The sequence below is a fragment of the Scomber japonicus genome, chromosome 12 (genome assembly GCF_027409825.1).
Source record: "Scomber japonicus isolate fScoJap1 chromosome 12, fScoJap1.pri, whole genome shotgun sequence".
In the NCBI taxonomy this organism is placed as follows: Eukaryota; Metazoa; Chordata; class Actinopteri; order Scombriformes; family Scombridae; genus Scomber; species Scomber japonicus.
This window is the reverse complement of record NC_070589.1, coordinates 24,896,902-24,924,328: the sequence shown is the minus strand read 5'-3', so window position 1 is coordinate 24,924,328 and position 27,427 is coordinate 24,896,902. Positions and strand designations below refer to the sequence as shown.

Genomic DNA, 27,427 nt, shown 5'->3' with positions numbered 1-27,427 from the left:
AAGGTTTAATTGTCAAACTCATTAAGTTGCAAGAGGGGAAAGTACTCAGGGAATGTGTAATGGAAAATAGGAGGAAGCAGTAAATGTGGACTACATAGGCAAACACAGCTGAGAGGAAAAGGTTAAATTTAGGCTGTGTGTGTATGTTTGCGTCAGAGAGACAGAAAATCAAACACATAGTTCAGATTGACACTTTATTCTTCACAGCATTATTCTGTCTGCAACAATAAGCTACAAAAGCTCGGAACAATATGAAAATAACCTTATGAGAAGCTTCTGAGCCCAATCTAGCAGTGATCTGTTTCAGTCACAGGATTAATAACATGTTGAATCATGAGTCCAGATGAGATTGCTTCAATTTGCCCGTGACCAAAGCAGGGGCAGTCACACTAACATACTCCATACAGGTCATTAATGATAAAAAAAGAACATATGACAAGAACATAAGAGCTGAAAATACAGTATGTTTGCAATTTTACAATAATATACAGAACATTGTAAGTAGGCCATGCCTTTGCTTTAAATATCATTGACCAATGACAGTACTTTGCAGTATTCATGGATCAGTTGTGAAATGAAATGATTGACTTCTTGAGCTGTGTACTCACTTCCAACTGATACCATGAGCAATAACTCCACACATCAAGAGTTAAAAAAAAAAAAAAAAAAAAAAACATGATCAAATACACAACAAAACTAAATAAGTCTCCTGCGTGTCTCTGCAGACATTTTGGAGATAATAATCATCACCACAGACGTGTGTTATCCTGTCATAAAGCTGTAGATATGTAATTTCCCATGTTTGTTTTTGTAAGAGGGGCAGAGATAACAGAAAAAAACTTGATTGCACTACAGAACAAAGTGTTGTTTCACAAAGTGACTGTGACAAACTTGCCTCCAGCTGTTTGTCTACATTTCGCAGTGATGAACTACTACTTTTGTTGCGTATTTGTTTGTCTTTCATGTTTTCATCCACTGGTCAGTTGCTAGGTACAACGCCACCTTGTTTATGTGCATTTGCTGTTCAAAGAAAAGAAAGCATCTACAATATACTTAAACATATATTCATATATTACTAAAAAGCTGTAATTTAAAAATCAATGGATTTCTTGAATAGTCATTCGTATTCTTCAGAATACTACTTAAATATATAATTTATAGACCAATCATAAATTCTTCATTATTCAAAGAGCTTTTGTATTAGTGGTTCTCTGGGGAAACGTGTCCAGTCTGGCATCTTCAGTTATGGCACAGTGGTCTCTATCCTAACATGTCAAATTTGCTTTAAGGTAAGGGGAAATAATGAGATACGGGGACTGAGATTATATTTGATCTTTTTATCTTTTCTCGAGCTCTTACCAATGAAAAATAAACTTTCTGTAATTAACTGGCAAAGTGCCTCTTTTTACTCTCTTTCATCCCCCTGCTTGCTTTAGGAATCCCTTCATTTCCCCTTTCACTACCTCTTCCTTCATACAGGCTTGGCACTGCGGATTTGAAAATATGGTCCCACCTAGTCTCTCAACGTAGTAGCCAGTTGTCCACTGTCCATTTGTTTTTACATTTTATATTTTGTGCGGGGAAAATGGGAAACAAGGCATTTGAATTGTTCTGAAAAAGGAGCACTTCAGGACATCAAAAGCAGTATTTCTGTACAAATTTGGTGAACAGGATTATCTAAGAATCTGCCGCATGAACCCACCGATCCAGCAATGTGAAATCTCCCGTGGATAACAAGTGATACTAGAGGACAACTGACCAGCGGTAGAGACGAACAAGCAGCACAGAGCCAACAAATTACATCACTGAGATGACATCTCACATGTTGGCGTCTCTCCTGTCTTTGCTCGGTGAGGGCTTTGAAGGATCTTTAACCGCCTTTCCGTTGGCCGAGGCAGCCACATCGGTAACGGCGGCCGCTGCTGTGACGGAGCGTTTGGCTTGCTCCTCGCTGCGGGCCTCTGGGCTCGGCTGCGGGGGAGGGACCTGCTCGGCCGGTGGCTGGACGGTCAGCTCCTGCTGCAGTTTGTGGCTCTGCAGGAGGCGAAGCTGGACGCGGAGCTCCAAGATTGCTTCCTGCTCCTCGTGGATGGCCTGATTCAGGTGGGTGTTTTTGTTCTACGCGGCAGCAAAGACCGGACAGAAAGTAAGAATTTCATCTCTTAACATTATTCAGAGATAATATCAGCTTCACAATGTTATATACAAAAGAATTCTCAAGTATGTTTTACTCTCAGACTTCACTACGCAATAATACACCACACTCGGATAACAATGGATGACCACAAAAGTGAAGCTGATAGTAAACAGCCAGTGTGTGCTGAACGCTTTTCTCACCTCCAGTTCCTCATTTTGCTTCTGCAGGTCTTCCAAAATCATCTGCAACTCTTCCTCATCCTCACTCTCGCTTTCACTGTCAGATGAATATTCCTCTGTCTCACTGCGACCCTGCTGCCGACTGAGAAACACAATCCTGGGTTATAGCGGGGACAGACTGTACATGCACATTATATTACAGTATATACTAAAAATAATGTCTTCTCTTACCTCTGTATGTCTGCGATCTCGGCCCGCAGCCTCTCGATTTCTTCCTTCTCAGTTGCAATCTGTCGGCGCAGCACCTGCTCGAGAGAGATCAGCTCCTCCTGCTCCGTCAGGATCTCGTTTTCCTGATTACAGAGAAGAAGCGGAGGAACAGGAAGTCCATCTTAGTATGGAAACAGTGACATCACAATTTCAAGTTACTTTAAAGTCATCACTTGTGTTTTTGTGTGTTTATGGAAATGACTCACCTGAGCTAAGAGGAGGTTGATGACCTCCTCCTCATTCTCAGTCATTTCCTCTTTTGAAACATCTTCCTTTGACAGGCTCGCTATCTCCTGGGCTATCTTACTTTCACAATCCTAAAGCCCCACAGGAAGAAGGTTACAGAAATAGAGCACAACTGTCAGACAATTTTGGTTTTCCCAAATACAATATAATGCTTTAGATAGAAGCCTGTTAACTCATCTTAGCACAAAGACTGGAAACAGGGTGAAACAGCACCTCTAAAGCTCATCTATTAACTCATTATATGTCATTCGTTCGAGCCATACAAAAAATAGATATGAAAGTGGTACCACTCATCTCATCTCACTCTGAGAGACAGTGAATAAGCACACTTCCCAAAAATGGTGACTTTTCCTTTTTAAGGAAATAAAAAAACAGTAACATATATCCAGATATAACTTACCTGACGTTTGGCCTCTCGCAGTTTGCGTTTCAGAGCAGTAAGGATTCTCTGAACTTCCCACAGTCGCTCCTCTTTGGACAAGTCCTTCACTCCGGCTTGGAGGTCTCTGTGCAGGCAGTTCAGCAAGAACTCCTAAGAAAACACACAGTCCATGTTTATAGCAGCACATTCATACAACAGTTCATATTCAAACATCTTATTTTCCATGCATCATTTCTTACAACAGGCAAAATGAAAACATTCTGCTAGAGTGATGTTCGAGAGCCTCGTAAGTACTTGTTTTCACTACAATAGTGTAAACAAGGTTGCTGATGTAACGATGTCAGCGCCAAGTTAAACGCTAGAGTTATGGCTGGAGGGATGGTTATATTGGTCGGCAACTCCTCCATTTTGGTCAAGACTGAAATATCTCAACTTCTACTGGGTCATGAAATTTTGTGCAGACATTCATTGTTGTCTGTGTTGCAGCGAGAGGCACGCACTGGTATATAACTACATTTAAGGAACTTGTGGAACATATGGTGACAAAACTCTTTGCACACTGAGAAACAGAGGCACTGCTGACAATACAATGTACTAAAAACAGAAGAAGCTTACTTAGCTGAATTCCTGATGCATCACTATGCGTCTACAATGTAACACTTTAATCTCTGCTTAAAGTGATAATGTATGATCTGCTTACTGGAAAAGAGGTTTTAAATAACTTACAAACAGCAATATAACCAATGAAGTATTGAAGACTCAAAAATATTTCATTTATGATATAAAAGAGTGAAAAGTGGGAATCTTAACATTGAATAAGCTGAAGTCAACAAATATTTATCACTTTTGCTTAATGAATGACTTAAAAGATGAATCATTTATGAAAATCTGACCTTTTATTTTCTTGCCAATCCAACCGTTTCTTAATGGTTTCATATGTAATAGAAGGACTGAACCTACCTGTCGTCTGATCTCTTCTTTGATGCTCTCCTGGGTCTCTGGCAGCGCTGGCATTGTCGCCATGTTGGACCAGCGGAGTGGCCGCACCACTTGCTTCAGGACTACATCTCCAAACAGCTCCCTCACATGGGTGAAGAATATGTAAAGAACACGGTTCCCGATCTGAAAAAACAGGTAATTTTGACAAAAAGCACATAGATATAAAATAATAATTCGACAACATTTGAGCCTTAAAGCATGTAAAATAATCGTGTGTGTAAAACTGTGGCATAAAGATGAACTGTTTGTATTTATCTGCACTAATGTGCCATCAACACACATTCCTGCATATTTACTTTCCTGATTAAACTGACCGTGACTCCTGTATTAACTGAAAGAAATGTTTATTTAACAGTGTTGTGGCTGCTGCTGCTGCTGCTGCTGTTGGTTCAGAATAAGTGCAGCAGCCACAGAGATTTCCCCTATGGGAATAAATTAGCTTCACTAAACTAGGCCAGGGTTTTAGAGATGAACTGACTGTTTGATCCAATAAAAACTTGGTTGGTTTGTTGCTATGGTGAGGTTTCTTATCTTTGGAGGTGCACTTGCGCTTAATCCCCATATTTTTATTTGATGTTGCCATAAAATTGCTGTTCTCTCCAAAGTTTTTACTTCTTTACATCACAGTCTTTCCTATTTCCTTCCTCTGTTATATTTTCTGATTAATCTCCAATTACTCAGCTTGATCTATCGTTCCTCTCTGACCTGTATGGTTGGGTTGAGGACGATGGAGATATTCTGAATGTTCATCTTGGTGTCCGCCTCCCTGGTGATGACGTGGTCCATGTGTGTGACGAGCCAGGAGAGAAGAAGTCGGCTGTCGGATGGCACCTCGGTCAAAAGCCTCTGGAACTCTGTCACCTTTTCGGCTTCCACCTGCCGACCGCACGCGTCCTCGAAGCGCTGGACCAAATCCCGACCTAACAGGTTCTCCGGCAGCTCACGTAAGTACTGCTTCAGTAGGCTGGCGACAGTGTGGGGGTCATACTCTTCCAGACAGGGGCACTCCTCACGGTCATACGCTGCTTTCAGTTCATCCACCTTGGACTTCATACCTGAGAGAGAAGTTGAGTGAGTATCAATCAGACTCAACAAATAATAAGATCAACAACCTTTATTCACAAGATGATGTCAAATCAACAGCATCACAAGGTTTAAATACCTGAGACTCTGTAGATGCCCTCACACTTCATGCCATAATTTTCAATGTAGTCCACACACTCTCTGAAGACGGCTGGCAGCTGGATGTTATCATACAGAGCTGTCCTCTTGATAGCTTCAGCCAGGGGAGCTCCAAAGATGGGTCTGAAGGTAGGGGTCTCCACTGGGACCGGCTCTGCCTCTGTTGTTGGCTTCTTCTTCTTCTTCTTCTCCTTCCATTGTTTGACCACGTCTGCAGCCGTCAGGTCTTTGGATTTCTTATCCTTGGCCTTGTCCTCCTTGGGGCCCTTCTCCTTCACCTTGAAGTCCTTCTCCTTCTTCTTGGAGAAGCTTGGCTTCTTGAACACATGGATTCCCTTGGAGCGCTTCATCTTGGACGGGCTTTCTGCTTCGTCGGCTGAACTGTCCTCCTGGAAGGCAGCGTAGCCTTCCGCTGGTGAAAGTAAAGAAAGAGAAGTGAGAGACAAATAGGGTTAGATCTGAAGGGAGAAACACCCGTTCACTTATCCTCCTCCTACGACAGAACTATGATAGCAGTGAAATAGAAACAGGAAGAGAGACGTGAGTGTGTGAGAGAGAGAAGATAGCAGAGGAGGGGGAGAAAGGGGACTTGGAAAAGAGGTCAGCCACAGATTTAGCATAGCTCCCACTGCACCTTACGCCTCTCCTCAGAACAAGCCAAGTTTCAATATTTTTCCTCAGAGCAAACAGCTAAAAGATAGTGTCAAAGGCAATCAGTGACCTCCTCACAGTTTCTGTCTCCTCTAATTATCTGTTTGGGTTTTCCCCAAGCTAAGGGCCCTGTTTGTCACACTGCTGCCTGGGACACACCTTCACTGGACTCTCTGGGTGTGCCCTGAAACTGTCTATCTCTTCCTGTCTCTCACTGTACCCTGGTGCAGGAGCTAAATACAGACATGGAAAAAATCCTCACACAAAATGGACAATAGACCTGACAACCACTCAGTGAAAAACAGGACCATTTCTCACTACTACAGGCAGCAACAGCCCACATGGTGGAGAGGTGGGAAGCTCTCTAGCATCTTTCACACATAGTTACCAGTAAATGACTGGGATAACCTCTCAGGTAACACTGGTGATTTTCACTGTTCACACATGCAGCTACATTCAGGATCAGTTCCATCTTGTGTTTTTTCACACAAGCTGTGGCAATACTGGAACACATGGTGCAAGCAACACTCCAGTAGACGGCGGTCATTCAACACTTATGGATGCCAACTGTGCAGCATGCAATGAGAGGAGCTCCCTTATTACTGAATCTGTCCAGTTTCCAGATATTCTTGAAAAAAAATGAGCTTGTTTGCAAACAATAGAGCTGGTATTGCTTGTTAGTTATCAAATCACCTGCAAACATCATTAGCAAAGCAACCAGTAACAAGCTGTTGTTTAAATACATCATTAGTGGACCTGATTGGTTTGCTCACTCGATGTGAAAGCGTCTTTTGTCAGATGGTTATAACCCTTTATGTGCTTGTTCCTGCAACGTCAATGCTTTCATTCATAACAGTTGTACCAGCATTTTCCCTGAAATGTTAATAGGTGTTAAAGGTGTGAAATGGGTGGTACAGATTTCTGTGAATATTTCAGGGATAGACTACATGAGTGAAAGGGGCTGTAGCTACTACTGAGGAGATCCTCAGTATCTTTAATGTTGTATTTATGCCTATGTGTTTCTGTAACTGCAGCTTAGTGGCCTGAAGTAGATATTCGAGAAGCCTCCCTGCTGTTTCTGCCCTCAGTAAATAAAAGTTGAACGAGTAGCATCACCTGAGTAGAATGAACTCCCTGATGTTTTATACAACAGGCAGGCAGAAGACCAGATGTTTGTAGAGTAACTTGATATTCATCTTGAGTGCCTGAGCTTAGAAATCCCACCATTACATTGTATTTGCTTTGTGTGCCTCACACTTGAAGATATCACAGAAACGCTGATGTAAGCTTTGATGTGTTGGATACTAAGATGACAGTGAACACATGGGATTTTGCTCATATGGGTTTTGTTCAAGCTCTTGAGCAAAAAAAAAATTTAATCTTCAGATGCTGCCTATTACTTCATACTGTACAAATATATTAAGTGTTAAGCAGTGATATTACTATATAATTAAGGCATTAAGATGTCATAAATTCTTCAGAAACAAGCATTTAGTGGTGAATGATTTGACAAAAATATATTTCACAGTAGGACTGAGCCAGTAAACAGTCTCTCCGAAGCCTTTAATCTACAGTTGTATAAAGGAGATGATGTTCTGATGTTTTCCTGTTATAATGTAATTATGCATTGCTTCCTGCTTTTATATTGCTTAGATATTGAACATAAACCTTTTGATTCTGTCTGTGGAAAAGCGCCAAACTTGAAATGCATTCCAATCAAGAAGAGTCTCCAGTCAAAGCCTTCTTGTGTTCTTTGTGACACTAAGTGCCCGTGTTTGTGCACATCAAGCAAATTAAATTCCCTCACTTCTCACCTACTTCCATTTTTTGTTGACACTGATGCATCTGGGAAGCCTTTCACCAATGTTTTTGGTATATACAATCAAAAGCTACTCTTCTCTCAACAGAAACATTACAGGATTATTTCTTACTCCTTTTCTCCTTCTTCTTGAACTTGTTCTTCTTCTTGCTGTGTTCTTTGTCATCGTCCGACACATAAGCGTCAGGTGCCTCATGGTGATGACCATCGTGAGGCGGTGACGGCTCGCCGGTGCGATACAACCCAGGGAACTTGGTGGGACTGATCTCCTCAGAGCTGGGGGTGCGTGCCACGCCCCCTGGGTGCTCAGCCCTGCGCTGCTCTGCAGGGCTGCTGCTGGGGGGCAGGAAGCACTCAGTCATGGCTGCTCTGCCCTTATCACTCCTCTGGCTGCGGGCACATCACCTCTACATCACATCTGCAGTAGACAGAAATTAGATAATAACTCAACACAAGCCAGTATCAGACAATCTCCAGGATGTGCCTCAGGGATACAAAATATTAAAAAGGTTTTTGGGGGTATTTTGTTGGTAATAATTACAAATTATGTACTGAAGTCAGAAAGACTATTTTCCATTACTTTGTACCATATAAAAGAAATTAATTACAAAAGGATTTTTAGAACATTAATGTCCTATATTATCCCATTTGATGATTTTACACAATTCAATTTGCAGTACTTTAGACAAGTTTGATGCAGTTTATACCTAAATAGTGTCTTAAACTCTTTTTTCTGCAGGTTTTCCCTGCAAAACTCATGTTGGGATTTTCACTCTCTCAACAATACAAGCATCAGCAAATGGAAATCTCAATGGTAACCCACAATTATGACTTTAGAAAAAAACACGAAATTCAGAAATCATCTGACCAGCACAATGAAGAACACAGCTGTAACCCAATTAAAGCAAATGTTAAAAGCCTAAAATAACAATTAACGACAACATTTCCCAGTGTTGCTGCATTTAATTGACACTTAAAACCCAAAAAAGATTCATCTGAAAATGAAACTAAACAATTTTGTACAGAATTAAATTCACAACCAAATAAACTGCGGCACTTCTCACTTTCCTGTTTTTTTTTTCTTTTGATGATGACTGGATGAAGAGAGCAACTGTAGCAGAAATGTTTACCCACCAGATGGGGCTCTGCTATACGGACAATCACATCTTCCTCCTCCTTCAAACCTGACACAGTCCACAGTCAGCAAAACACAACTACAGTTTACAACACACACACACACCAGTATTTTAATTACAAAACACACCTTAAAAGACTAACAGGGTAAACTCATATATTCTTGAGCTGAGAGTTCAACTATAATCACATGAATTCACAGTATAGCTGCATTTTCATTGTTTTGGTTAAATCTTTCAAAACGGAACCACCAGGTAGTAGTTGTAGGAAGTGCATTTAAGGAAGTACATTAATGTGAGCTATAAAGTAGGTTCAGTGTCATTAACTACTTCAATGTACTCCACTATAAGATGCTTTTCCAACCTGACAGCAAGTTTTTTAAAAAGCACATATCAGACATTATTGAAAGAAACAGCTAAATGTAAAGCATGTGGACAATATGTTACATCCTCAGCTTCTTTAACCCTTAAACAGCTAAATACACATACACACACACATATATGTATACTTTTTTTAAATACCTTAATAGGGACATCGTATCATGGTGGAGATACAACTCATAACATCCAAAATATACACAATATTTTTTAAATTATTTGTTGAAATGTTTACTTGGGTGCAAAAAAGATAACTAGTAATATAAAAGTAAATAAAAAGTAAATAAAATCCTGCCTGTTTCAAGGTTAAGAAAATACTCTGCTGTGCCATAAATATAAATATGTACTACACATTCAGCAACACTCTTAATTGAACCCCTGAACACACAAATACTACTAAACAAATGCTGCCTATATCTCTGACATGTTTAATCTGGGTGGATTATCCTCACACTGTTTTCCTGCCCTGTCCTGTTTCCTAATTCAACACAATCACATCACACGTCATCATTTTTAAGATTAAGTCTATGCACTAGCAGGGCAATTGGCATATTTTAATGTTTTTAAAACGACCAAAAAGATGCAGACTCTCCCCTGAATGGAGGGGCCCATATGCTAGCGTTAGTTCAGCTAGCTGATTAGCAAGCCTGTCCGATACGAGTAAAGCCTCAGTTTGCTTCAGACTAAACCAACGTGGGATTTATAGTTAACTACAGATGATTAACTGTATTTAGCAACAGCCGCACTGTCGTTTAACAAGTTAAACACAAAAAGACGTGAAACTTTACCCCGTCTAAGTCTTATCCCGTTCGGCCAGTTTCAGAGAGCAGCTTCCGACTGTCTGCTCTGTATACTAAATAAACCCATCTGCGCATGCGCGATGTGCTGAGTGCATGATGGGAATTGGAGTTCGACACTCGACAGAGAGAGCTGCAGCTATTCTGTGTCATTTTCCGCCCCTCGCCACAAATGTTTAGTCTCTGTAGGTTTCTCTTCGCCGAGAAACATCTCATATGATACTGTTTAGGCTCCTCTTAACCCCATGTTTGCTGTTATAGCCTCTGTGCGAGAGAAACTGTCAAACAATGATGATTTGAAGAGCAACTAAGTGGGGAAACCACTTGCTATTGTGAATCATGTGTGCTTTACAAAAACTGCTGCGGTTGGATGCTTAAGACTGGTGGTCATCCTGACATATGAAGCACATTAGCCCTCTGATCTTTGTTGGCACCGTCTGCTCCACCCCACAGCTGCAGTGGCGAAATGAGGTCGTGATTCAATATCATAAAAAAGACAAACAAGGTCTCATTGTGCGTCTGGTACATTAGTCTGTGCAAACTGCTGTTGCATGCCAATTGGGAACTGAATCAGTGATAGGGCACCCTGCTGCCTTTTGAAAATGCACTGGCATTACAAAGAGCATTTGTGTGTGGCGGTTGAGAGATTGGCATCAGTAAACGTTCCCTTTCCCCTCGGCTTGCATGAGACGGTCAGTGAGCACTGGAACACCTGTGGACCAGAATGGTATAATAACAACTTTGTTTCCCCAGGAAATGATGCGTTTCCTGACTCAGGCAACACTAGGCTAAGATTAGAGCAGTAGACATACAACTGGGTACACAAACATTTACTATTCCACTCATGCTTTCCACTTTTTTAAAATATCTCTTTAAGAAAATATTGCAATCAAAAGCTCATTTAGAAATCAGACAAAACAGTCCATGTCACCAAAGTTTATTTGGCATGAGACTGGGATTTAGCAGACCATAATTGTAAAAATACATTATTCATATACACCTCTAGTAAAAAACACTATTGAAAACATATCTAAAAATATACAGTGAAACATAACAGCAGAATAAAAACAATTTGAAGGGGTAGGAACAGGGTGAAGGGGGGTATTTTACAAGGTAACTGAGGAATGCTAACACATCACAGTCATAGTTTCCTCTGCCCTCAGTCCTCTGGTAAGGTCCAGACATTTGGTACCAATATGTGCCCGCACTTCAGAAGAGACAGTTCATGCACTTGACGGCCTTGCTGCCGTAGTCCACACACTCAGGTCCGATGCACTGGCAGCAAGCATTGTGAAACCAGCGGTACTTGGATCCTCCCATTGACTCACAGTATAGTTTACACTGGCGGATAGACACGCAGTCGTCAAAGTAGACCACTGTGCACATGTTTTCTGAAATAAAAGAAGGGATAGGCAAAGAAGATGTGAGTCAGAAATCCAGTAAACGTGGTTTATAATTACCATTAACCCTCACTGTTCCTACTTTTACTTCAGGGGCGAAATGAATTTGCTGCAGCTAAGTGCGACCATATGTTTTGGTGAGCTTAATGAGTTAACTGCTCAGCTCTGTGGGAACAGTTATATTAGTGCACGTCTTTATAGCAAATAGCGCTGGCTTAGAGGTAGAGAGCCAAAACAGCCGCAGAAGAAAATAAAAAAACTGCAGCAGAACAACACATTCAACCTTGACAATTCCCTAAACTGGAGGTCTTTTGGCAGCCTGAAAACCTGACCCAGCCCAAACTGGTCTCGGTTCAAGACTTTGTACTCTACTTAAGCTCTGGGTTGGGCCCGATTTTATTACCATGGGTCTTAGTGAGTGTGCATAAATGCAAATGAAAAATTTGACTAGTCCTGACAGGAGCAGAAAACGATGTAATTACAAGGTATGTGAGCAAAACAAGCTTTTTGTCGTGTATTCAGACACTTTACTAGTGACGTGGATGCGATACAGACACTCTATTAGTGCTTTGAACTAACAATCATCTCTCTAGACCTTTTTCCTCTAACATATTTTCACATATCAGTGCAGGAAAACTACAAGAATGAATAATAAAATGAATGTATGGTATTGTGCATGCTGGCTCACTGTCACACTGTCATGTCATACTGGGACACTTGAATATAAACGAGCCATTGTTAATATAATTAGTAACACCTGTGCTGCTCTGACTATGAAAAGTCAAAATGTCTCCTGTGGAAAAAGGCCTGTTCTCAATTAATCTGTTGATTACTACTCAGATTATTTATTGTATAAAAAGACGTCTTCAAAATGATTCTCCAAATACCAAAAATATTCCATTCATTCAGTAATTAAAAACACAGGAAAGCAGCAAATCCTCATATTTGAGGATTTGCTGCTTTCCTGCAAGAGTGACGATTTTACTACAGTTAAGTCATATTTTCAAAAAAGAAACTACTCTGCATTACTTGGATTAAGACTTCGGTCAGTTTCGGTCTGTGTTTGGTTTAAAACTGACAGATAGTTGAGAGCGGTGGAGCCAAAGAAGTACTGAGATCACTTATTTAAGTAAAAGTAGCAAATGTTCTCATCAATCATTAAATATTATAATGACTGATTATTAATTGCTGATGCATTAACATGTAAACTGCCCTTAAATACTGTTGCGTAGTTTAATCTGTAGCAAATTTTAAAAGCAGATCATGTCTTTTGTATAAAATCCTAATCTGTAAAGTAACTTGTTAATAAATGGAGATTAGAGCTGAAACAATTAGTCGGTAAATTGATTTGTTTCCAGTTTAGTTTCCAAATTATTTGGATAATCGATGAATCATTTTGAGTCCAAATTCTCTGATTCCAGCTTCTCAAATGTGAATATTTTCTGGTTTCTTTAGTCTCTTGTGACAGTAAACTGAATATCTTTAGGTTGTGGACAAAACAAGACACATTTCACTATTCTCTGACAGTTTATAGACCAAACTATTCATTGATTAATTGAGAATTAAGTTGCAGCCCTAATGTAGATCAGTAAAAACATGTGGTAAAACTCTAAAATGTGGTCGAGTGAAAGTAGAAAGTAGCATAAAATTATATAAATATTCGAGTAAAGTTCAAAACTGGTTAAAACTTAAATATTTCACTCTACTGTGCTGTAGGACTAAACACTTTTTATTTGAGTTTTAGAGTTTAATATGAGAAACAAAAACTTTCTGTGAGCTGTAGTGACCTTGAGTGTCGTAGCTGGCGTGGATGCTGTTCCCGGGCACGGACACGTTCTGAGGCTGGGGGTCGAGTGACTCCAGGAAGGAGACCAGGTTCTCATGATGGGAGAGCTCCTCGGCGACGGGGAAGGACACCACCATCATGTTGATGGGCGCGTCGCCTTCTGTGAGGGCGCGGAACAGCGAGGGTATGGGACGGTGCAGCTCCTCCACGGTGCTCTTCGACGTGGCCGGAGAGTCGCTGTAGTTCTTGGGGTTACACATTCCTAACATGGGAAAGATGGGTGACAGCATTAAAGGGTTAGTTCATATATATATATTCTGAATCATCTCTAGTGGTATTCAGTAACCCAGTTTTGAGAGTTTAATGTCTGAGATTTCTGCTAGAATTAAGTTTTTGGTGCTCATTAAAAATTAAATCAAATTTCCACAACATCCCTCTTAGTTACACATCTCAAAGTCAACAGTTCTTAAAAGTGTCCTCTGTGGATTATTCATGACTGCACGGAAAGAAAATATTGCTACTGGATGTAATTTCTGAAAGTTATGGGTCCTACAAATCATTTCATTCACCCACTGAATTAGAGTCAGAGCTGTAGCCAGGAATTTTGAAATGCTGAGTTCAAAGTTCATACTCACCCAGCAAAAGACATGACTAGCCATTACCTACATTGTGATTTTGGCCACTTGGGGCAGCAGAAACAACACTGATGATATATAAATCACCTTTTAAGTTGAAATGGAAAAGCAAACCATTATTTATTCACACACAGCAGTTACTGAGCAACATTATCATTCATTTGGATCCATGTTTCTGTCCACCTGGTGAATGTAAGTTCAATGTTCACAAAAGTTTCAAAGTTAATCTTCATTGTCAGGTATGTAGTTCTGGTAGCAAGTATACATACATACATAACTTTTTATTTATTTTCCTAAAAAACTGTCAAATTACAAGACATTCAGTCTAAAATATATCAGAATTAGCATTTACAAACTCATCATGTATAATATGTGTGTGATTATAGAATGTAAACTCCACTTAAGTGTATTAACCCCTTTCAAACTCACACACATATATCAGTAATGACCTTAGTGTCCTCAATGATCATTGGAGTAGAGACTGCAATAAGAGGGATGTTTTATCTTAAAACCTGGATGAATAAATCCAAAAATGTGTGCATGGCTATGTAACACTGCATTTAACTCTCTAAAATGTGTGTTTTTTGTCATTTGGGTGAACTGACCCTTTAGGCACCAGTACTAGCCAGAGATGCAAAACAGATTTTTTTTACAGGTTGAACAGTTGCCTTGTTTCACACATGATTTCAACTCACAACAGCACTTCTGTAAAAAACATACTGCTGTCAAGAGTATATCGTCTCAATTAACGTCCCTTTAACACTTCATTTAATTTCCGAATACAGTAGTAATCACTCACAAAGCCCCCACGTCCTAAGATACGATCTTTCTAACCCCTTAAATGAGTCAAAGTGAATTATAGCTAATGGGTAAATCATTTAATGGACAACGGAGTTTGACAGAGGCATTGGATTACAAACCAATGCTAAAAGCAGAGCTGTAGCAGCTGTTTTAGATAAAGCGTACACATGGGTCCTCCCTCTGAGTCCTTCCTCCCTCTCCTCCCTTCCTCTAAAATACAAACTGTCCTCTCCTCCACTGGGCTGCACCCGGAGCTGTAACCACTCACAGATATACACTTCAAAGTAGACAAACGTTTGGCTCAGATAATATATGTTTACAGTGGAAAGTTACTTAAAGTGGTCAAAAGGCTAGAGCTGCAAAAACAAGAAATATATATGACATAAATGAGAAATATATACTTGCTCGAAGCTACAGGCTGTCCTCGGTGTAATATAAAAAGGTTTGTCCAGGAGGAAAACTCCATCGCCATAACATCTGTGCAGCAGCAGCAGCAGCAGCAGCAGCAAGTTCAGTGCTCGGTGTCAGATGCTTGTATTTGTGTTCCACATCAATGAGTTTTAATAAAGCCTCATTGTCAACACGTACAGCAATATCTGTCTGTCAAAGCTGATCTGAGAGCCTACCGGTTTCAAGTGGGTTTCAGATGAAGATCAGAGTTAACCAGCCAAATGTTTTCTTTCTTGTTTCGCAAATCCGGTTGTCCTGGATCACCCTGGGATTTACACCCCTGCCGCCCCTTTGTTTAAAGATGGAAAGTCAAAGTTCACCTAAGCAGGTTGACCCCTGTGTCCCTTTCTCTTCCGGCTTCTTCGTCCTTTGATCTTCTGAAAGACCTCGAGACTTCCTGTCCATATGTGTAGGTGCAACTCAGCAGTGACAATATTCCTGTAATTTCCTGTCCGCCGATGAACAGCGGTCCTCTGCTCTGCATTAACCTCCACGCTGAGGCCCTGTCACTTTTCAGGAGGCACCTTCAGTATCTGGCTTTGCTCACCTCACACTCATCTTGTATCAGAGCAGCAACACTCTGAACAAACCCGGTGCCTTTCTAAAGCATGCGCTTCTCATCTGTCAAGTGCATTACAGCCACAATCTCAGTTTTCACAGAGAGAGAGTGTGCTTGGTGAGCAGGCGACTGAGAGATTATCAAGACTAAAATATAAGCAAGGTGTCACATGTATTGTATCGAGACTATATTTAACTCTTGATCATACTCAGTTTCACAGACTTACTTCTTTTTACACTGAATATATTAAACACTTGCTTGTTGTTTATACTGATCTAGCGGTTCTGTCCATACTGTATCATCATAGTATCACATTTACATTAGTGACACTCATCTCTCATACTTTGTTTTTTTTGTCTATTTTTCTGCATATAACAGTTTCCCTTCTTACTACATCACAGCTTTGGTATACTCTTCATTCATTCATTTTCATATCATAACCGGCTGTTATATAATGATAGAGGCCTGAACTGTAGAAAAAGGAGGTTTTGCAGATAGACATATAGTAAATGAAATCATTAATTAGTATGAATGTGAAATCGAAAAACTGAATATGACTTGTGTCTGTTCAGATTACCAATTCTGAAAAACTTTGTGGACTCAGAAAATCACTGAATCCAACTCATGGACCACATACTGGTATTAATACCCATACATTTTAGTCCAAGTTTCAAGTCTGCATCTGCTTATACTTTCAGTGGGAGATGTGATGGAGAAAACAAGTCTCCATCTGGCCTCCCAATGTTCCAAAATGGTGATAAATTTTGAACTTTATGAGGAATTAAGAAAACTTAATAGTTAATTGACTTCTTCAGTTTCAAATTCATGTAAAATTACAATAAGACCTTAACAAATTCAGATTAATACAACTTGAATGTTATCCCTGCTGGCACTAATCATTATTATTATGTGTCTGCCTCAGCTGCGTGACACTGACTCTTCCCTGTCACTGTAAGTCTGTTTGAACAGCAGCGTGGGCTGAACAGTAACGTTTTTCATGTCAGAAATAATATGCTGACTAACTCACTGTCAGCTTTAAAGCATGTTGTAGATAATGAATCCCAGCACTCACCCACGCAGTCGCAGCACTCTTCCCAAAGATTCCCCAGACACAGCATGCACTCTTTGCAGCAGGAGCAGTTTCCATCAGACGGACGACACTGGCACAGTTCCTGCAGTACACCAAAACATGCATCAGCAACACAGAAAGACTTAAAACAGAAGCAACTGGGGTGGAAAGACACCAAACTGGAATAAACTGGATGCATCTGGACCTAAACCGCAACCATTCTGTTACCAAAACATTACAAAATGTAAGCGAGGAGCTCCCGCTACTTTGGAAAGTCTCATTTTAAATCAAATTTGAGCTTATTTAAGCTAAAAAGAGAGAGATACCACCAAAACAACCAAAACCAGACACATAATTCCATCCACATTTTGTCAGATTTGAGTCAGTGGTATAATGTGGCGATTTAAATTTGGGATTTATTACCAATCCTGTCCAATTATATTTAATTACACATCATTTTCAGTGTAAATAATTATAATTCATCACTTCATACATCCAAGGCTAGTCAAAACCTGAGGGAAAAAAAGTGCTTTATACTCCAAAATTGAGTTAGTTGGTGTAATTTGACCAGTTGTTGCTGCAGATACTCCAAAAAATTAAATAACTATTTTCAGTGTAGCTGATTCAGGTCTGCTCTGGTGATAAACGCAGCATCCATGTTAAAAATCACACAGCAGACAGAAAGCATGTAGACACACTGTACAAACCAGAGAGTTACCATTAAAACAAACAGAAAGAGCAACAGAAGGTTTGTCTCCAGTACAGTAACTATTAGAGGACACACAAGCAGACATTACAAGACAGGTCAACTGAACGCTGCATGTGGCATGTGTGGTATCTATGGAAGTATGTTACCACCCCCCCCGTCCACAGAACTGGAAAAAAAAATGAATAAAATAGACCTCCACTGTATTTCCATTCATGAACAGTGCAGGTTCGGACACGTCAAATCTTCTTCATCTTCCTTGTTGAATGGTTTTACATTGTGACTGAGGCTCAGCTGAGGAGTGCTTGAATAACACATATCAGAGCTGGTTTTTAGAGCATAATCCCAGTTTATTTTCATAGTTCTGGTGATCACTTTCGTTGGTTAGGATAATACTGTACTCACCTGCTGAGATCTGGAAACAGTGATATCAAAAACGCAAACAGTCTCATGATAAAACAGGTTGTAAATAAGGAAAACAACAGACAGACTATCAGTATTAATCTCTCATAGCACATTAAAACTTTGGTAAGTGAGTCAGGTCAATGATGGTAATAATTGCGTCATTCACCTTTGTTTTCTATTCCACAAATTTGGTAATCCTGTGGTTTTCGTTTTTAATATCGTCTGACTCCTCGTGGTTCTCACTCTGTGATGTTCCCATGTTCCCAAATCTCCAACGCAATTAACTTGGTGCACACATAATTATTGTTTTTGATATGATTGATGGACAACTATACAAAAATAAGACCCAAAGTGACAGACTGGAATTAGCCTTTAAAAGGGGACATAACATGCTTTTTGTGAATTCCTGTTGTTCTACATCCTGTTATAATGTTGGATGTCTATGTTAATCATCGTCAAAAGGACAAAGGTCAAAACTTAAGGACAATGTGTAGAATTGCTCAATGAAAGTCCAAAAAACGTCTTCAAATTGCTCTAAATGCTACGTCTACTTCCCCATCAAACTGACATAAACAGCTATCTGATCTGTAGCCTTCGTTGCTAAGGTTGTTGGCATGGTCCACTTACACATTTCAGATTGGCTCAAATATGTAAATAAGTTAAACGTGGGCTCGTCGAGAGGGGGGCCTTAAAGAGAGAGGAGCTAAAACAGCCTGTTGAATACAGAACTGAACTCCTTCTGCATGTATACGATACATAAGGAGTCTTTTTATAGCTCCATTACACAACATTCAGCCGCTAGATGTTGCACTATAGCACCAGCATCTCAGGCCAAAACAAATGTGTGAATCGTTTATTCAAAAAAGTTATGGAAAGAAAAGAAAGATAGCTCATGAAACTCTGATCATCTGTCAAACTAAGCAGAGCTGATCATATATGGATCAAGATTCTGTTACTGTATCGACTATTTCTATCCTCAGATGTCTTCAGAAACATATTTTAGTTTACTGTTTAGCCGCACTCTAAGTTTTTGACGAGGCCACCATCTTGGAAATGAATGCAAAAGTCAGATAGGGACACACACACACACACACACACACACACACACACACACACACACACACACACACACACACACACACACACACACACACACACACACACACACACACACACACACACACACACACACACACACACCATTCTCTGGTGACCATTAGTCCGCTACATCTTTACATAGCAAATAGTTGTTTTTTGACATCTAGCGAGGCTGAATATCGTTTATTGTAACTTTAACGGTTAAAAATGAAAAACAGTAGAGCCCCAGAATAAAAATATAGACCTGGAAATGTGATTGGTGTTTCCCCTTTATGTCTTTTGGTGAAAGTCCAAGTCTTAAGTCAAGTTTCGAGAGTTTCAACGCAGGGCTGAGTAAAAAGTCTTCATAAGGAAACTCAGAATCTTCAATACGTCAAGGCACTTTATCACTTTCCTCTTCACTTTTTAACATGTTTAAAACCATCTTAATGCATAAGCCTAATTACATATAAAAACTAAATACATAATGTTAAAAAAGCCAGTTGTGTAAATAAAACAAGCAACATAATTATGGAAACTGTAGGTTTAGAGGATGAGAGGATAAATGGACAATTTGCCTTTATGTTTCTTATTTTTCACAACCTGCAAATATAACTGTGGTTCATTGGGTTCGTTTTTTGAAATATGGCTCATACACACACGAGCTTGTCAACACAGTTTAAAAAAAAAAAACCTCTTGCAAAGAATTTCTCGTGTTGCTTTTTATAGATTTTTTTTTTATAGAAGCTAGGTAATATTAGTACAAGAGCTTCTGTAAACATAAAAAACTCCTCTGCTGCTGATCCCGTGACTCCTCTGTGAACACTTGAACCATAAAAGAAACGGCTTCATTCCTCAGCTTCAGCACGGCTTGTCTCGTCTCCGGGGGACGCGCGCTGAGACAATGAAGGAAACACGACTGATACGTGTAGGTGGGATCGAAAAAGTGGGTGAAACTGCCAGAAGAGCTCCTATTTCTCCCGTCTTTTCTCTCCTGACACAGAACAGGGAGCACATTCCTCTAAGTCAAGGTCACCACGATGAGGAGGCGGGGTGGAGGGGGGGGGGAGAAATGGAGGGAGGGAGCGGGGGAGAAGAAAACACCTGGAGAACAGAACATGGCTGCTCCTTCCAAAAACACACTTTCCCCCCTCCTTCCCTCCCTTTCTCACTTCTTTTTTTTCTCCTCCTTTGCTCAATCTCTCCTCCTTACTACCTTTTATATTTTACTCCTTGTCACACTTCTTCTCTACCTTTTTCTTTTGTTTTTCCCCTCTGCTCCTTTCTTTATATCCTTGCAGAAGCTATCTCCTACACGTAAACAGTCTCAGCGATGATAAAAGACTCTCCAGTGACTCACCAGTGAGGGATTGCAAAAGCCACACACAGTTCACTTAATCACCATCCTCTCAATCCCCAAACCTCTGATCAAGATCTGATCCCATGAGTAATTATGACTCTCTAAATTATACAAAACTAAACAGCTGCCAGGAGGGGAAAAATGCATCTCATATTACATAAATCACACAAAAAACATTGGAAATAAAACAAAAAAAGAGAAGAAAATTGAAGAAGCTTTACAAACACTGAGCTGTAGTTTGACACGGCTTCAAGATTTGAAGCAAGGAGCTCGCCTAAAAATCAAAAAGCACTCCTAAAGCTCACTAATGAACACAGTATCTCATATTATTCATCTATACATGAACAGAAATGTAAAGACTATTATGTGTAGTTATGTGCTGTATGCTGCAGTTTTCTATCAAAGTGACTTCTTGTAGTCTTGGATGCTAAATGCTCTGGAGAGAGCTATGCTAACAATTAAGCTAGCATCGGCTCCATGCTAGTATTATTAGTGTTATTAGTATGTACAGCTGCAACAATTAGTAAATGAGTTAATTGAATTAATTGCCAAGTATTTTTATGGGGAGTATCTTTATGTTGTGGACTGTGTTAGTTCCAGCTCTAATAGTATGTATAATAATGGCGGTAGTATCAGTAATAGTTTGATATAGTTTGGGGCTTTGTTGCTGAGAGTTTGAGCTGTTTCCCCCACATTTCCAGTCTTTATGCTAGAAGCTAAGCTAATAGTCTCCTGGTTGTAGCTTCATATTTAGCATACAGACATGAAAGCGGTGCCATCCAAATTCTCTGATTCCAGCTTGTCAACTGAATATTTTCTGGTTTCTTTAGTTTTTCACGACAGTAAACTGAGTATCTTTAGGTTGTGGACTGTGTTAGTTGCAGTGCTAATCGTATATATATAGTTTGACATTTTAGGATGTGGGTTTGACAATAAGCTGTTTCCCCATGTTTCCAGTCTTTATGCTAGAAGCTAAGCTAATAGCCTCCTGCCTGTAGCTTCATATTTAGCATACAGACATGTAATTGTCATGTAAGACATGAAAGTGGTGTCATTCTTTTCATCTAATACTCAGCAAGAAAGTGAATAAGTGCACTTTCCAATATGACAAACTACATACAAAAAGAAAATATGTCTGATTGGTAGCACCTGAACCAAGATTTCATTTCAGGGTTTTAAATGGGTCACATTAACTAAACAATATCAATTTTTGAGTCTTGAGTCACAAGATTTTCATCCAAAGGTTGGAACATACAGGTAGACAAAAAGGCTCAAATGCAAACAGCTTTTTGCAGAAATTAATAATAAATCAACATGAAATTAATCTACAATAACTTTGACTCTTTTCAGAACTCATTTATCGAGTAAAAATGCGTAAACATTCTCTGGTTCCAGCTTTTATTTGTCGTATGTGACTGTACATTGAATCTCTGAGTTTTGGACTGTTGTTTGAACAAAATAAACTATTTGCAGACTTTATCTCAGGCTGTTTAAACATTTCATGAGCATTTTTTGCATTTTTTTACAGAACAAACACTTGAAAATCAGCCAGGTTAAATCGATCATGAAAATAATCATTACTTGTTGTCTACAGGCTCTCATTAGGTGTCCCTTGCTCTCAAGCGGAAACCCTGCTGTAATCAGTCAAAACTCAGCTGCAGCGAAACAAAAGGACTCCGGAGAGAGAAAGTGAACATGTGCTGCCTCGTCCTGCCGAGCGACCGCTGCTGTGTGCAACTTTGAAATCTGCTGCCCCACCCTGCTAAACAACCCGGCCGGGACAGAGCTGGCTTGTGAATCTCTGCACACTTCACAGGCTCCCAACTGTATATTTCACTCAACTAACCTCCCCCTACAGACACACACATGCACATGCACACGCACACACACACACCTCCTCCTGACCTTAGCCTCCCTTCCTCCCTCCTCCTCATGTTCTCCTGCCCTCAGGGGTTTTGGGGAATTCAGACAAATGACTTGAGATGGCAGCAAAGCTTAAAAGCGAACGCTGGACAGCAAATCCCACTAATCACAAGCAACATAAAGCTTCTACAGAGAGAGCTATTTAAAGTGCAATAAAGCCAATAACTGGTGTACAGTCATTGACCTGCACTATAAACTCCTGCCTGGACTGTGATGATATTTACGATGACTCCTGTGGATGAGTTTGGCCTCTGATTGTTTTTGTTTATCTGATGCATTTTTTAAAAGTGTTTATATGTTCTTTGCTGTACCACAAAATTGCCTCTTGGAGGACATAAAAGTTTTATAAGTCTAAGTAAGTCTAAGCTAGAGGCGGAAAAGTTTCTCCTTCACGGCACACGCACCATCGCTCTGGCCTCTGACAGCTAGCGAGTTGGTGTCGGCGGGGTCGCGGAAGCTACAGAGCTTGTTGTCCTGAGCAATGATTCATCAGGCGAAATAAGCCACCTGGAAGCGAAGACGAAGAAGGAAAGCGGACACAAAAAAATGTAGCGGGATCACAGAAGTTTTAGATTTTGAACAAAGTGAAGCCAGAAGGAGCAGAAGTCGGTGGTTTTGTAGCAATAAGTTTGTGCCACAACTTGGTGAAAAACACTCAGATCCTAATCTTTCATTCAGTGCATCTTAAACCAAATTCAGCCTGTTAGTAATGAGGCCAGACACATATTTTTCAAATAGACTAAAAAATGATTAGTTCATCTCGTGGTTTAGAACTTAAAATGTGCTGAATAGGCAGGCCGGAAAAATATCAAAGCAGGCAGGCAAGACAGCTCATGAAAAACTATTAATCAATTAGTCCATCATCAGTTATTGATTAAAGTTTCCTCCACCCAAAAATTTGGTTTTCAGTTTGAGCTTCACTGTGCAGAATCATGCATGTGCAGAGTTTTCACATCTATCCACTGAAGGAGGAACGTTTCTAAGTTCACCTTAAATTGGGTACTTATGAGCATGATTTGTGACATCACAACTAATTTGGAGCCAATCATGTTCCAATATGTAACTTGCATGAGTGGATGTTGATACATAACAACTTTTTTTTGTGGAAAATACATGCTAGACACAAAATAGTATTTCAAAAAGAGGTCCTAAAAAAACATGTATGGAGGGCATCTTCAAAACTATCTAAATATTTGCTGGTTGCAGCTATTCAACTGTTTTACATCATTTAACAACTTTGAGTTTCATACAGTTGGTCAGACAAAATAATAATAATAATTTTAAGATGTGACTTTAAGCTCTGAGACAATCAATCAATTAATTGTACAAAAAATACTGAATGGATGATCAGACAATGAAAAGTCATCGGTTGCATGTCGTCTGAGGCCAGGTGTACTCTGTGAGGCCAAAATCAACTCTGAAAAGGGAGAGTTTCAGTTTTTCCCTTTCAGATGAAGAATTTATTTGCTTTAAATAAAAAATTACAAGTATGCATGTATTGCTGTGTATGTATTTGTTTTTGGTTGTTCCTGCTTTGATAGCCATGTTTACCGGGAACATTTTTACTGTGTGTGCTGTACGTCCTCTGTTGACTTGTTAATGATAGCTGCATCCTGAGTTTCCTTTAACTGGACATAAAGTCAAAGGAAGGTTACTTTGTCTAAGTGGGACAGGAATGACTTCTATCCAAAAAATAAGTACCTTCATTATTACCTTCACCATTCAAGTTAGTTGGACTGGTTATTTTTAGGCTAATCAATAAATCGTTTGAGCTATACAATATTAGAAAATAGTGAAAAATACACATCACAATATCCACAAGTTGCTTGTTTTGTCCAACAAAGTGTAAAATCTAAATATATTCAATTAAAAGCAACCGAAACAAATCAGATAAATGTTGCGGATTCATTTCCTGTCAACTGACTAATTGTTTCAACCCTATTAATCTCACAATCTATTCATCTACATCCTCCCTGGCTTTTCTCCACATCTCATTCCCAAACCAAATTCCTCATTTGCATATGGAGCTCAACTTCCTGCTCCAAGAATCTGAACCATTTAGAGACTTTTAAACAACCTCCAAAACATACCTGCAGCAACACACCCTCACAGCGACGGAGGTCAAACAGGTGAAATGTCCACAGAGGTTAAATACAGTACTTTAAAGATGTTAATGGGAGAGGCAGGACCCACTAAACACACAGTAGGTCAAAAACACACACACACACACACACACACACACACACGGAGGGCAGAGGACAGACAGGAGCGGGTGATTTGCTCAAATTCAACTTGACAGGTAGTGGAAAGACAAGCCGACACCTCTTTTCATTTTTTTCCACTAAATAACAAGAATGCATGACAGAATGTATGTTAACAAGGGAGGTGTCACCCGTCTTTCCCATCATGCACCGGGGTTATAGGCTTAAGGGGAAAATGTGACATGAAATAAAATGATGTCAGAAAGTCAACAAAAATCCATAAGGTTTGATGTAAGAATTTTTAAAAAGGCAGGGTCAAAGAAGGATAACTTGAATGAGTCAAAAGGAGCACAGAGCAACTTCATAAATGATCAGTGGCTCCAAATGAACCAGCAGCAGTTGTTCCAGGTAAAGAGAGGAGGTGTGCATAGAGAGAGAGGACGGCTACATGGATTCACATCTCTGTCCGTGCAGCCTTCTTTTGGCTTATCGAAGGAATGTATCTGCATTCTTCACAACAGATTCCATCTTTGTTCTCGGGTCCAGATCTCCATCTTGTTCTGGACTCGGGCAGATTTCTAACTTTACTTTGGCTACTGCTGATTTTTTTCTTTTTTTAACCATTAGTACAAAACTGGCATGCACTTTTTCTGCCAAAGAATGCTCCTCCTGCTCCTGAGTCCTGCCAGTTTTAATGCAAACCTACAAAAAAGTACCAAAAAACAAGATTTTGACTGCTCTGCCTCTGCTCTCAACTTGACCCCATCTTTGGCTTTCGCACAGACATTCACTCGTGTACTCGTCGAGACAAACAACGGTCTGTTTACACGAGACAGCTATAACACTGTAGGATGAACAGCTTGAACTTGGTCGTACTCGCAAGAGGAATTACCCGCTTTAAATCTACAGAAAGCCACAGGGCGACCTCAACGAGCTGAACTCAAGTCTGTAAAGATTTCATTAAAACAACAATATGGAATTTCTGTAGATGCACGCCACATATTCATGTCGTTTAAAAGCTGTGTGACACCCTTAATTGACACTTTGTATTCTACAAGTTACAAATAAATGACTACAAATGGGATTTGTTGAAAATGTGGGCTCATTCTGCTTCACAGATTAAAAGATGATGGTGGGTTTGTGAGTCAGAAAATCAGTGCAGCCAAGCCACATCAGGAAAGAGAGAGGGCTGTTCGTGGTACAATTGTGGTCAAAATCCAACATTCATCAAGCAGCGCTCTTAGAGAAAGTGGGCTCAGTATGATGTGTGATAAACCTCCACACACACACACACGACTGTTTTTACCTGAATGAGACACTTGCTGACGTCGCTTGCGCAGAGAGCTTTGTTGCAGCCGGAGGTCAGAGACAATCCTGACAGGAGGAAGAGGAGAGCGGCGGAGAGGAGGAGGATCAGCTGACCGGGCCTCATCCTGACGGCTCACCAGCACGGCACGCACGGGAACACCTACATCAACACGAGACAGGGGACAGGACCTCAGACTGAGACCGAGGGTTTGGACGGCGAAAGACAAATAAACAAAAACCTCATCATCATGTGGAATTCCACAAGAGGGGAAAAGTGGAGGAGCGAAAGATAAAAAAAGGGGGGGCAGAAACAGGTGGTGCAGGATGACAATAATAATGTGTTTAGTTGTTTTACATATTCAGCTTTCATTATGCAAAACAGGATGCATTTGGATTTGAATATGTAAAACAGGAGAGGATTGCCCAGTCAAGATCTCAAAGTGATAAATTCATCTGGTTTGCATGCATCTACCTTTTAAACTTGAGTAGATTTCAGAATCAATACTCAATCATGGGTTTTTACATGTGTGCTTCATGAAAAGAGCAAGATGTCAATTACAGTCAGTGGGAGCTAAAAAGGCCAGAAATCAGACACTAAGTCGAAAAAACTGCAGCTAAAAGTGGATTCAAATGTGTTTAAAGCATAGTAAGAAGTCACCTCATAAGCTCTGACATCCAAACATCACATTTCTTAAAGGCCTGCGTCACATTTCATTCAATGCCAGCGCTGCTTACTTTACTGCGGAGCAACAATACACACATCTGGCAACATCAGCCTCACTTTCTTTTTTCCCCCCTCAAGTGTCGCGCATTAACACGCTGTCTAATCCTGCAGCTCTGCTTTTACACCTCGTCACTTCATGCACATTGTTCCATTTCACATGACGGAGAGAAAACATGTGAGGAACATTAGCTCCCTCACTCATGAACGCGTTTCTTCATCTCTAACCCTAACCCTTTTTTTCCTTTTTTTTTTTTGTGCTCATCGCTAACACCAAAAAAAAGTTCGTTTCACTCGCACGCAGCCACAACCGATCCGAGCCCAAAAAAGAGCGAAATAACACAAATATAAAGTGTTTAAAACTCACCACAACGCTGTTTGCAAGTTCACTTCTTTTCTTTTTAGGGGCAACTATGGCTGTTTTCTCTTTGAACTTCTCCAGGATGGTGTTCTGCCGCCGCTCAAGTGTCCACTGTGTCCAGAGGGCGTCAGTCTCTCCGCAGCACAAAGCGACAGGCAGTCGGGCGCCTTAAAGGCACACACTCCATTTTCTATCCAACGTCTGTGGAGGAAAACACCGGGCCTCAGGTCACACACACACCGGCCGAGTGTCTTCAGGGTAACGGACATGAATGATCCTCCTCACTGCACCATAAATACCACCGAGGAACACAATTTACAACTGCGCCCCTCCGCACTTCTGTGCGTAAAAGCCTTGTGCGTAAAATCTAGTCTCTCTTAAGGCCAAACTGTGATCAATGGTAGCCTCACCAGGTGGACTCTGTTTGGCTTGTTTTACACAAGCAAGACTTTTCTTTTCAAGCCACCCCCCACTCCATTAAAGAGTCCTTTG

At 40.3% G+C, this 27,427-nt stretch overlaps 2 protein-coding genes across 3 annotated transcripts; both read right to left on the bottom strand.

Moving 5' to 3' along the window:
- Nucleotides 1-186: 186 nt before the first annotated feature.
- ralbp1 (ralA binding protein 1) lies at nt 187-10,193 on the bottom strand. Of its 2 annotated transcripts, XM_053330075.1 has the most exons (11): nt 10,172-10,193; nt 9,000-9,050; nt 7,978-8,283; nt 5,376-5,807; nt 4,919-5,268; nt 4,175-4,336; nt 3,233-3,364; nt 2,793-2,903; nt 2,548-2,669; nt 2,338-2,458; nt 187-2,118 (listed from the first exon to the last, which is right to left on the bottom strand). In XM_053330075.1, exons 3-11 carry the CDS (start codon nt 8,225-8,227, stop codon nt 1,819-1,821), a joined length of 1,980 nt encoding a protein of 659 aa, XP_053186050.1. In that variant the 5' UTR covers nt 8,228-8,283; nt 9,000-9,050; nt 10,172-10,193; the 3' UTR covers nt 187-1,818. The 2 variants fall into 2 exon arrangements, with proteins under 2 accessions (XP_053186050.1, XP_053186051.1); XM_053330076.1 differs by lacking the exon at nt 10,172-10,193 and having other exon boundaries at nt 8,930-9,003.
- Nucleotides 10,194-11,049: 856 nt separating this feature from the next.
- twsg1a (twisted gastrulation BMP signaling modulator 1a) lies at nt 11,050-27,031 on the bottom strand. Its single transcript, XM_053330025.1, has 5 exons — nt 26,942-27,031; nt 25,852-26,013; nt 16,877-16,976; nt 13,361-13,621; nt 11,050-11,564 (listed from the first exon to the last, which is right to left on the bottom strand). The coding sequence occupies exons 2-5, from the start codon at nt 25,975-25,977 to the stop codon at nt 11,383-11,385; spliced, it is 669 nt and encodes a 222-aa protein (XP_053186000.1). The 5' UTR covers nt 25,978-26,013; nt 26,942-27,031; the 3' UTR covers nt 11,050-11,382.
- Between the last annotated feature and the right edge of the window lie 396 nt (nt 27,032-27,427).

Bases quoted from the DNA above. Each gene is read 5' to 3' on its own strand.
- ralbp1 (XM_053330075.1), bottom strand. From the start codon at position 8,227: ATGACTGAGTGCTTCCTGCCCCCCAGCAGCAGCCCTGCAGAGCAGCGC. The intron at 3,365-4,174 runs GTAGGTTCAGTC...GTGTTTTCTTAG, and splicing joins AAGAAGAGATCAGACGACAG to GAGTTCTTGCTGAACTGCCT. The intron at 2,670-2,792 runs GTGAGTCATTTC...CTCTGTAATCAG, and splicing joins TCAACCTCCTCTTAGCTCAG to GAAAACGAGATCCTGACGGA.
- twsg1a (XM_053330025.1), bottom strand. From the start codon at position 25,977: ATGAGGCCCGGTCAGCTGATCCTCCTCCTCTCCGCCGCTCTCCTCTTC. The intron at 16,977-25,851 runs GTAAAAACAGTC...GGTGTACTGCAG, and splicing joins TCAGCAAGTGTCTCATTCAG to GAACTGTGCCAGTGTCGTCC. The intron at 11,565-13,360 runs GTCACTACAGCT...CTTTTATTTCAG, and splicing joins CGCCAGCTACGACACTCAAG to AAAACATGTGCACAGTGGTC.